This window comes from Aotus nancymaae, unplaced genomic scaffold (genome assembly GCF_030222135.1).
Source record: "Aotus nancymaae isolate 86718 unplaced genomic scaffold, 86718_ANA_hifiasm-v0.15.2.pri h1tg000010l, whole genome shotgun sequence".
Lineage (NCBI taxonomy): Eukaryota > Metazoa > Chordata > Mammalia > Primates > Aotidae > Aotus > Aotus nancymaae.
In genome coordinates this window covers 16,708,410-16,720,568 of record NW_026988421.1, presented here as the reverse complement: position 1 = coordinate 16,720,568, position 12,159 = coordinate 16,708,410, and the positions used below count along the sequence as shown (strand labels likewise).

General features: G+C 38.1%; 1 protein-coding gene across 1 annotated transcript in view; it reads left to right on the top strand.

Annotated features, from left to right (window-relative positions):
- The first annotated feature begins 4,514 nt into the window (after window positions 1–4,514).
- TDRD1 (tudor domain containing 1) overlaps window positions 4,515–12,159 on the top strand; it is a 47,388-nt gene continuing 39,743 nt past the window's right edge. The window contains exons 1-2 of the mRNA XM_012448089.3: window positions 4,515–4,833; window positions 7,271–7,326. Coding sequence (XP_012303512.2) covers window positions 4,536–4,833; window positions 7,271–7,326 — 354 coding nt within the window. The 5' untranslated portion in view covers window positions 4,515–4,535. The remainder of the gene's footprint in view (window positions 4,834–7,270; window positions 7,327–12,159) is intronic.

Below are 12,159 nucleotides of genomic sequence, written 5' to 3'. Positions count from 1 at the left end.
CTCGGCTCACTGCAACCTCCATCTCCTGGGTTCAAGTGATTGTTCTGCCTCCGCCTCCTGAGTAGCTCGGACTACAGGCGCGCTCCACCACGCCTGGCTAATTTTTGTATTTTTAGTGGAGACGGGATTTCACCATATTGGCCAGGTTGGTCTCGAACTCCTGACCTCGTGGTCCGCCTGCCTCGGCCTCCCAAAGTGCTGGGATTACAGGCATGAGCCACCACTGCCCGGCCTGTCATTTTTTTTAACATGGAGTTTTGATTTTCTTTGTCAGTTATATTGAATATACAGGTTTTTTCCTGCTTTTTCATTTGCCATTCTGATGGACATATTAGTGTTTCTGAAAACTAGGATTCTGAATGATAATGTAATATATTGTCTACTAAAGGCATCACAGTTAACTGTTTTTTCCTTTTTTTTTTTTTTTTTTTTTTTTGAGAGAGTCTCGATTCATTGCCGAAGCTGGAGTGCGGTGGCACAGTCTTGGCTCATTGCAGCCTCTGCCTCTGGGGTTCAGGTGATTCTCCTACCTCAGCCTCCTAAGTAGCTGGGATTATGGGAGTGCGCCACTGCCTCCCAAAGTGCTGAGATTGCAGGTGTGAGCCGCTGCGCCCAGGCCTTTTTTGCTGTTTATAAAAATGGATATTTTTATATATAGGATTTTTTGGTATTTAGGATTATTTTAATGGCATGATTTCCAGCTGTAGGGGTACCAAGTCAGTGGCTAGGAATGCTTTTTTAAAACCCTTTACATACATGTGTACATATTTCTAAGTTGCTTCCCAGAAAGAGCATATTAGTTTCTGCTTCCTTCAGTAATGAGTGGCCTAACTTTTTAATTGCACTCACTGGCAGAAAATAATGCATACTTACTTCATGTTGGTTTTTTTTTTTTTTACAATAGTTGGGGTTGAATGTTTTTCGCCTTATGTTTATTAGCTTATCTTCCTCCTCTTTGCATTCTGTTCATGCCTTTTGCTTATTTATTTTACTGTAACGATTGGCCTGCAGATAACAGCTTATTTGATGCCTCAGCGTGTCTCTGCATAGGCAAACCAGAGCTGGAGTGGCGACATGAAGGAACCGCCAGACACACCTGGCTCTGCGTTTTCTCCTTCATCATCCTCAGGCTGTGCTCATTTCTCCCTGATTACAAAATGGGTGATAAATCTCCAGGCCTCAGGAACGTGTTGCAGGTAGAAAGCGGTGAAGGACTCTACTGGCCACATCTGTCCCTGTTCATCAGGATGGGGAAGAGCTTTCTCAGAAGCCCCCTCAGGAGAACTCTGTGGCCAGTATTGTCATTAACTCTAGCTGGCAAGTCAGAGGTTGAATGGCATTTGAGTCTGCTTCAGTATCTGGTTGTTTTTAGTATTTATCCCACTTTTGAAAAGGCATCAGACTTGTCATTTTTGTGATATTTCCTGGCCTGTTTACTGTTTTGGTAAGCTTTAATTGTCATGTGATTATAGGTTTGCTATCATTTCCTTCGTGATTTTTTAAACCACTTTTAACGAAAGAAACCCCTCATCCGTGGCTGTTGCAGGCTGATTCTCTGGGAAGCATGATCTGAGTGGGAGATTTGTGTGTATTGTGATGGGTGACTGTGGCCTGTATGATACTAATTTTTTTGTAGTCCAGGTGGTTTTTGCAGTTCAGTATATACTCAGTGTTAAAAAAAAAAAAAAAAAAGGAATATTATTGGTTGTATTAGTCCTGATTAGGTCAAGTTTATTGTGTTACTGAAATAGTCTTTACTGTTGCCCGTTTTCTCTCTGAGTAGTAGTTGTCTAAGATAGATGTGTCCTTATCATAGTGGACTGAATTTCTTCTTCAATCAGGTTTTGTTTTACACACCTCGAAACAACATTAAAATGATTGAAAGATTCCTGGCTGCTTTATGTCCTTGGAGTGTTTTTGTTTTTTGTTTTTGAGACAGTCTCCTTCTGTTGCCCAGGATGGTGTGTAGTGGCACTGTCTCAGCTCACTGCAACCTCTGCCTCCCAGGTTCAAGCGATTCTCCTGCGTCAGCCTTTTGAGCAGCTAGGACTACAGGCATGTGCCACCATGCCCGGCTAATTTTTCTATTTTTAATAGAGATGGAATTTCACCATGTTGACCAGGCTGGTCTCGGACTCCTGACCTCAAGTAATCCGCCTGCCTCGGCCTCCCAAAATGCTGGGATTACAGGCATGAGCCACTGTGCCCAGTTTGTGTTTTTAAAATAAATGTAAAATATCTTCATTTGTCTCAATAGTTTCTACCTTGAGTTTGATTTTCTGTGCTACTGATACTAACATTACATCTTTTTTTCTCCTCTTGAGATGGAGTTTTGCTCTTGTTGCCCAGGCTGGAGTGCAATGGTGTGATCTTGGCTCACTGCAACCTCCAGCTCCTGGGTTCAAGCAATTCTCCTATCTCAGCCTCACGAGTAAACTGGGATTACAGGTGTGTGCCACCATGCCTGGCTAATTTTTTGTATTTTTGGTAGAGATAGGGTTTCATCATGTTGATCAGGCTGGTCTCAAACTCCTGACCTCAGGTGATCCACCTGCCTCAGCCTCCCAAGGGCTGGGATTACAGGCGTGAGCTACTGCCTGGCCTAACATTATATCTTTCAGTTGTTTGCATAGCACACATTTTAGTTCTTTTATTTAGAACCTTACCATATAATTTGGTTGTATGTGTGCCTTTGTGCCTAAACATTTTGCTGAATAATTTCTCCCTGAGTTTGTCTCTTTTTCTTTTGAGACCAACTCATTGATACTTGAATTACTTGGGCTTGATTCTGTCATCTTATTTGATGTTTTCTGTTCTTGAATTTTTTTTCTGTTGGATTAAGATTTTCTTCTGTGGTTTTAAAGTTATGTCTTCTATTTCTGTTTGTCTGGCAGTTACTCTAATATTTTATTTATTTATTTTTTTGTGTGTGTGACAGAGTTTCGCTCTTGTTACCCAGGCTGGAGTGCAATGGCGCGATCTCGGCTCACCACAACCTCTGCCTCCTGGGTTCAGGCAATTCTCCTGCCTCAGCCTCCTGAGTAGCTGGGATTACAGGCACGCGCCACCATGCCCAGCTAATTTTTTGTTTTTTTAGTAGAGACAGGGTTTCACCATGTTGACCAGGATGGTCTAAATCTCTTGACCTCGTAATCCACCCGCCTCGGCCTCCCAAAGTGCTGGGATTACAGGCGTGAGCCACCGTGCCCGGCCCTACTCTAATGTTTTAATGCACATTCTTTGTATTTCTTGTACAGAGTCTAGACTTTATTCTTCTCTCCACCACCACCTGATTCCCCTGGAGTTTATTTTTCTTTTGTAATTGAACAACATTGCTCTCTTAGTGCATAAAACATTGCAGTTCTCAGTCCCTTCAACTTAGGCATGCTTATCCATACAGTTGTACTGCCCCTGGCAGCTGCAGGATTGCCCCCATCGCTGCTCACCTGCGGTCGTTCTGTGAGGGATCTTCTCAGGGTCTGGTCCAATGTGTGCCTGTATGTTTTTGTTTTTATCTCATTATCTTGTCTGTATTGTCATTGGATTAGGTTAGGCCTACTTTAGAATAAGAAATGATATTAGGACATCAACTGCTGTTTATTTTTTTTGTTTAAGATCATGTTAACATTTAGATGTTACTCATGCTAGTTTCAGCTGTGACATTTTTCCTCCCCCTCTGAGCTGTTTTGGGAGCAGACAAAGCTATCAGTCCCTACTTCAAAAGAAGTGGTGTTTGTCCCTTTTAATTACTTCCCCTGGGCAGGGCACTTAGCATTCTTTAAGAGTAATGGAAAAACATGCCAGCATCCTTTCTGGAGAGAGGTTTCTCAGAGACACTTTGTAACAAATTAAACTTGGAAAGCTTCCGACATTTCCAACTTACTTTCAGAGAAAGATGCATAGATAGGTCCTTAAAAGCAGTAGGTATAAATTACAATTTGTGGAAGTTCAGCTGGAGATGATTAAAGCAGAGGCCTTGGCAAAACCGTAGGGAAGACGGGTCAGCTGACATGGATTATGAAGGCTGAGCAGGATAGTCAAGCAGTGAGTGTGAGGGCATTCTGGGTAGTCGGTTTAGCATATTCAAGGACTGGATGTAGCATAAAGCAGGGAGAGGGTAGAAAGGTAGGTGATGACCAATTTAAACACACCTCTTCTGTTGCATTTTGCCATTAGGTGTATGTAAGCTTTAGGTTGGGAATGTTTCTTTTAAAACATGAAAGACCTTTTCTATTAGTGTTGCTTCACAAGCTTTTAAAAGGAATGGTGTTGAATGCTGAGATTTACTTTTTTGATTTCTCATGAGTTGGTCTGTTGTTGATTTCATTAAACTTATAGAGAATTGGTATTTTGCTTGGGCCTTATAGGTCAAGTTTTGATGTCATGGTTATATCTGCTTTGGAATCGTTTTATAGGCGTTATCTGTTACATAAATACTTGGGAGAATTCCTCTGAGCCTGCAGTTCTTCCGGAATTTTGAAATTAAAAGTTGTCTTTTAAATACATTTCTCTCCTTAGACCTGCCATTTAATACGATGTCAAGAAATAATTCGGAAGCACCTCCTTGTAAGATGACAGAGCCATTAAATTTTGAGAAAAATGGAAACAAGCTTCCACCACATGAGTCTTTAAGAAGTCCTGGAGCACTTCCTAACCATCCTAATTTCAGGCTGATAAGTTCAGAGAATGGAAATAAAAAGAACAATTTTTTGCTTTGTGAGCAAACCAAACAATATTTGGCTAGTCAGGAAGACTGTTCAGCTTCTTCAAACCCTGGCAGCATCAATGGAGAAGTGGTTGGATCCCAAGGAGACAGGAAAAAATTGCCAGCAGGTGAGTGAAAAACCACAGGCTTCCTACTTCTTGATTCTCATGGTTTCTATGACTTACCAGAAGTATATAAAACCACACCCAATGGGCTATTAACAGAACAGGCACATGACTACCTTACAGTATTTGCATTTAATTATTAATTTAGAAGGAACCAGATACCAGGTAGCTACCTTTGGGCTTCATTAATCTCAGAAAAAATTCCTGGGGAAAGAATGAGCTCTTTTCTCCACAGAGAACTGTACTAGGAATGTAGAAAGGAAACCCTGGCTTCTTTATGGGTATTCTGAAGACTGGTTGTATCTTGAAAATAATGTGCAAACTTCATGCATATATCACAAAGATATAGCTAAGATTTTAACTGGTTTCATGTGATTTATTTTATCATTCCTTTAGTCCCAGTTCTAAAAACCTGCTTTCTAAGAAGGCTAGGACCTGGTAGAATTTAGCCTCTGAAAGTATATGAGATGTGATGTTTTAACATGGTGATACAATTCTCAGAATGTGGCCTTGGGCCTCTGGGCTTCCCCAGGAGGTCAAAACTGTTTTCCTTACATTATTTGCCTTTTCTGCTATGCCAGCTTTACACTGATGGTGCAAAAGCAAATTATTAGCTCAACTTAAGGCAGGAGCGCCAACCCCGGCTAGGGCTCATTGAGTTTTTCATTGTCATGCACTTGCAGTTAAAAGGAAAACTAAAAATGCGAATTTCAGTTAAAAATGCCCTTGATGGGGCAGTTAAAGGTATTCTATTAAAGCTTGACCATTGTGTACAGTATTTTTTAGTATTTTGTGTAATGAAATGTGAATTATTCCTAACTTCTGCCTTCTGAAGTAGGAAAAGCATGCGTGCAATTGAGTTGTGAGCTGAAGAGAAACTTTTTTTCTTGGAGCATACTTCTTACTTGAAAAGATGACAACTGGCTATTCAGACTTAACCTGGCAAGCATTTTCTCAGATACTAACAAAGTGAGCCTGTTATTTCAAGGAAAACCGCTGATATTATTTAAGACAAAATTCAAACTTTCAAGCAAATTAGGATTTTAGGAAAGTTGTGTTTGCCACTTTGAGCTTAAGAACTTCCCAAGACTTTTCTGGTGAGACGCACAGTGATAACACATCAATATTAATATTTTTATATTTTTGAAGACAGTGTCTGTGACCTAAGCTGAAGTACAATGGCACAATCATAGCTCACTGCTGCCTCAAACCCCTGGGTACAAACGATCCTCGTGCTTCAGCCTCCCAAAACCCTGGGATTACGGGAATGAGCCACCACACCAGGCTCTAACACAAGAATTCTTGCTGTTTCATAATGAAATGTGTTGACATTTGGCAACACTGCATAACTCAGTGAACCTGTCTTTTCCAGGTGGTATCGCTGTCATGCATAGGCAAAAATCCATTCAAAGTGCAGGATAAATCAGTGAATTCTAATTTAACAGTATGAAAAGTTCCTTGATGTAGTTTTAGAGTTCACATTGTTTCTAACCCTATACCACTTGTTTTGGTGTACTATTAAAGGCAAATATCCACAATTAACAGAGAAGGACATTAAGTATTCCTCTTCCTTGCAAATACTTACCTCTGGGAGGCCAGAATTTTTTCAGATACTTGAAGCAGAAGCAACATTTCACTGAGTGAAGACAAAAGCTATATGTGAATACAGCTGTCTTCTATGAAGCCAATCTTTAATGATATGCAAAAATGTGTAATTCTTCTATATTTTGTTTTTAAAAATTGTCAGCATGTAATGCATTTATTTTTAAATGGATAGTTTAAATTTAGTTTTAATTTCTAATACAGTAAATACTGATTGAAATAAGCCATGTAAACAGAAGCTCTGTAGGGTCCTCAGTTTTTAAGAGTGCAGAGGGGTTCTGAATCCAGAAAATTTGAGAAATACTGCCTTAGTGAATGGAGAAAAGTTCACCATGAGAGGAGCACTAGTCAATAAAATTTCAGACAAGTTCTTATTTTATTCATATTTTAATTTTTTTTCAAAACAGTCTTTGTTGCCCGGGCTGGAGTGCAGTGGCGATAGCTCACTGCAACCTCCGCTTCCCAGGTTCAAGTGATTCTCCTACCTCAGCCTCCTGAGTAGCTGGGATTACAAGCATGCACCACCATGCCCAGCTAATTTTTGTATTTTTACTAGAAATGGCCATGTTGGCCAGGCTGGTCTTGAACTTCGTACCTCAAGTGATCCACATGCCTTGGCCTCCCAAAGTGCTGGGATTACAGGTGTGAGCCACTGCGCCCAGCAAAGTCCTTATTTTCTGTTGGGAAAAGTAGGATGTTGCTTATGTTCTGGTGTAGCTTATAAGGTCATTATGGCATAGTCCCGTTACTTGAATATCACCTAATTATACTATTTTTCATTATTAGCAATAAAAAGCGTTATTTGGCTTTTATTTGAAATTGTGTCGTTTCTCCCTAGGAAACTCGGAGTCATCACCAAGTGTTGAAAGTAATTCACCAAAGGAAGTGAATACTGTAAGTTATTTTATTGTGTGTGTTCTCATTTTGGTAAAAGATTCTAAACATGTTTTGGTATGTATTTAATAAAGAAGTGTTCAATTGGTAGGTGTCATTCAAGATCAAATTTTTTTCTTTAATGTACATTTTTATAAAAGAAACTTTCTTAGGTCATTGTAGATTCACATGAAGTTGTGAAAAATAATGGAGATCCTGTGTAGTCTTTCCCCTATTTCCCCCACAGTAACATGCTGCAGAACTCTAGTATGGTATCCCAACTGGATTATCGATATTGACACCATCAAAGTATGTAACATTTCCATCACGGCAAGTGTCCCTTACATACCTTTTTGCTTATGTTCTGGTATAGCCAATCTACTTTTCCTTCTGCCTCTGCCCTCCTCTAATCCAGAGCAGCCACTGATATTCATATTTCCACAATTTTGTCACTTTAAGATTATTAAAGGCTCCATATAAACAGTAGGTAACCTTTTGGGATGGGGTTTTGTCATTTCATGTAATTATCTGGAAATTGATCTAGGTTGTTGTTTGCATCAGTAGTTTGATCCTTTTTTATTGCTGAGTAGTATTCCATGGTATGGATAACTTGTTTAATCATTTACCTGTTGAAGGACACCTGGGTTGTTTTCAGTTTTTGGCTATTAAAACTAAAACTCTATGTACAGAATTTTATGTGAACATGTTTTTAATGCTCCAGGATAAATGTCCAGGGTAGTTTCTGGTTTGAAGAGTAGTCCCATACTTTGGAAAATATTTGGTAGTTTCTTATAAAACAGACTGACCGTACCATTTCACATTCTCACCAAGGATGCCTGAGTGCTTCAGTTTCTCTGCATCCTCATCAGCATTTGGTGTTGTCGGGATTTTTATTCTACCCGTTTTCATCATAGATGTGTAGCACTATCTCATTGTGGTTTAACTCGCATTTCCCTAATGACTGATGATGTTAAACATCTTTTCATGGGCTTATTTGCCATCTGTACATCATCTTTGGTGAAATGTTTTCATGACTTTTGTCTGTTTTCTAATTTTTTTTTGCTGTTGAGTTTTGAAAGTTATTTGTATAGTTCAGATATTAGTGCTTTGTCAAGTATGTGATTTGCAGATATTTTCTCCTAATCTGTAGCTTGTCTTTTCATCTTCATAAAGTCAGTTTTTCCTTAATGGTGTTTTTGTTTTTCGTGCTTTTGGTGTCAAGTCTAAAACTCTTTGATACTCTAGATCCTGAAAATGTTCATTTTCCCCCAAAAAGTTTTATAGTTTTATTTTTTACATTTAAGTGTTGATCCATTTTCAGTTAATTTTAGGTTAAGAAACTTAAGTTGAGATTTATTTTTGCCTATGGATATTCAGTTGCCCCAGTGCTATCTGTTGAAAATTCTCTTTACTGAATTGCTTTCACACTTTTGCCAAAATTCAGTTGGACATATTTGTGTCAATCTAGTCTAAGTGGTTTATTTTCTTTAGATCTATGTGTCTATCTCTTGGGCACCACACAGTCCTGATAACTGGAGCTGTGTAATAAATTTTGAAATTGTGAAGAGTGATTCTTTTCACTTGATTTTTTTCTTTCTCAAAAATTTTTTTAACTATTCTAATTCCTTTGCCTTCCAGTATACAATTTAGAATAATCTCATCTCTAACTACAAAAAATACTGCTGAAATTTTTATATGAATTACATTAAACCTGTATATCAATTTGGGAATTATTGACATCTTTGCTGTGTTGAATCTTCCGATCTATGAACGTAGTGTTTCTCCATTTATGTAGCTCTCTGATTTCTTTCATTTTCTAGTTTTCAGCCTACAGGTCCTAAGCAAGTTTTGCTAGATTTACACTTAAGTATTTGATTTTTTTTTTAAATAATTTTAAATACTGCTGTATTTCTGTCCCCATGTTCATTATTAATATGGAACAATAATTGGTTTTTGTATGTTTATCTTCTGTCTGTGACCCTGCTGAATTCTTTTTTTTTTTTTTTTTTTGAGACAGAGTTTTGCTCACAGGCCAAGCTGGAGTGCAGTGCTAACATCTTGGCTCACTGCAACCTCTGCCTCCCGGGTTCAAGCAATTCTGCCCCAGCCTCCTAAGTAGCTGTGACTACAGGCATGCACCACCACACATGGCCAATTTTTGTATTTTTAGTAGAGACGGAGTTTCACCATGTTGGTCAGGCTGGTCTCGAACTCCTGACCTCAGGTGATCCACCGACCTTGGCCTCCCAAAGTGCTGAGATTACAGGTGTGAGACACCAGGCCCAGCAGCTGAAGTCCTTTTAAGATCCCTTGCAGTTTTCTATGTAGCCTATCACATCTGCAAATAGGGAGAGTTTTATTTTTTCTTTTCCAGTATGTATGCCTTTGATTTCCTTTCTTGCTTTATTGCACTTACTGTAGGAACTTTCAGCACTAGGTTTGAATCAGAGTGACAGTGGACACCTTGCCTTGTTTCTAATCTTGGAAAGCCTTCAGTCTTTTACCATTAAGTTTAGATGTAGGTTTTTGTAGATGTTCTTTATCAGGCTGATAAAATTTTCTCTATTCCTACTTTTCTGATCCTTTTAATCATGAATAGGTGTTGAATTTTGTCAGTTCCTTTCTCTGCACTGATATGGTAGTGACTGCTTTCCCTTTAGTCTGTTAATTCGGTGGATTAACCAACCTTGCATTCCTGAAATGAACTCCACTTGGTCATGGTATATAATAATTTTTATATATTGCTGAGTTTTATCTGGTAAAATTTTTATAAGGATTTTTACGTATATTTTCATGAGAGATTTTGGTCTGTTATTTTCTTTTATACTGTCCTTGTGTGGTGTGAGTATCAAAGTAATAATAGTTTCATAAAATGAATTGGAACATGCTCCCTCTTGTGTTTGCTGAAAGAGAGATTGTATAGCATTGGTGTTAATTCTTCTCTAAACATTTGGTAGAATTCTGCAATGAAAACCATCTGGACCTGGAAATTTCTTTTGGGGGAGTTTTAAAACTATGATTCAATTTCTTTAGTATTTATAATTAAGGTCTATTCAAATTGTCTATTTCATATTGTATTTGTGTTTAGGAGTTTGTTCATTTGGTCTTCATTGTCAAATTTATGTGTAAAGAAATGTTCTAAGCATTAATATTGGTGGGGTCTGTAATAATGTTCCCTGTTTTATTCCTGATATTGGTAATTTCTGTCTTTATTGTCTGTCTTGCTACAGATTTGTCAGTTTTATTGATTTTCCAAAGCAATAGGTCTTTGTTTCATTTTTTTTTCCTCTGTTTTTAATTTAATTGATTTCTGCTTTTATCTTCATTGTCTCTTCTCCTTTTGGGCATTTTTTTTTTTTTTATTTGTCATTTGGGTCTTTTTGTGTGTGGGGGCGGGGTTCTTTTTTTTCCCTCAAGAAATGAATAAAAAAGAAAAGAAAGAAAAGAGGGAGGGAGATAGTGAAGGAAAAGGAGGGAGGGAAAAGGAAAGAGAAAAAAATAAAAGAAGGAAAGAAAGAAAGAAGGAAGTCGAGTTTCATGTGTTCAAGGGGTGTGGGGTTTTTTTGTTTTGTTTTGTCTTTTGTTTTTAAAGACAAGGTCTCTCTCTGTCACCCAGGCTGCAGTATAGTGGCACAATCATAGCTCACTTAGCCTTGTTTGTACTCCTAGACTCAAACAATCCCCCCTGCTGAGCCTCCTGGAGTAATTGAGACTACAGATGTGTGCCTCCACACCTCGCTAATTTCTTTTTTCTTTTTTTTTTTTGGTAGAGATGGGGGTCTTGCTATGTTGCCAGGCTGATCTTAAACTCCTGACCTCAAGTGGTCCTCCCACCTTGGTTTCCCAACGCCCTGGGATTGCAGGCATGAGTTGTCCTGCCCAGCCCCAGTGTAACTTTTATTTATCTCAAAACTTCATCTTTAACTCTTGTTTTATTTAGAAACGTATGTTTTAGTTTCTAGGTGTTTGAAGATTATTTGTATTCTTTCTGCTACTGATTTCTAGTTTGAGTCTGTTGTGGTCAGAACACCCTCTGGACCACATCAGTTCTTTTACATTTGTTGAGGTTTGTTTTATGATTCAGGATGTGGTCTTAGTACATATTCTCTTGGCACTTGAAAAGAATGTGCCTTGTCTGTCTGTTTTTGGGTCAGACGACCTATAAATATCTAATAGCTCTTGTTGTTTGGTGATGTTGAGTTCTGTACTCTTGCTGATTTTATATCTGGTTATGTCAATTGTTGAGAAAGATATTGAAATCTCTAACTATAATCCTGGGTTGTCTATTTTCAATTCAGTTATGCTTCTCATTTTGCAGCTGTCGTTCATGGATATTTAGGATTACTGTGTCTTACTGGGTTGGTTGGATTGACTCTTTTGTCATTATAATGTCCTCCTCTGTGGTAATTTTCTTCCCCTGTGTTCTGTTTTATCTGATATTAATACAGCCACTCATATTTTCTTAACATTTACATACTTTTCCATGTTTTTATTTTCAGTCTGTCTATATTATGCATAAAATGAGTTTCTTATAGGCACCATGTATTTGGGTAATTTTTTTTTTAATTCACTAGGATAATTTGTCTTTTAGTTGGTATATTTAGACCATTTGTGTTTAATATATTGATACTTGAGAGTTGATGCCATTTTTGTTTTCTGTTCTGTTTTTTTCTTTTTCCTGTCTTTTTGTGGGTTACTCGTATACTTTTTGTAATTCTATTTTGACTTTTATCCAGTGTTTTCAAGTGTGTATCTTTGTATGTTTTTTCCAGTGGTTGCTCTACATACTACATTATGTCTAACAACTTGTAACAGTCATCATTTTACCCATCTGAGTATATTGTAAACACCTTA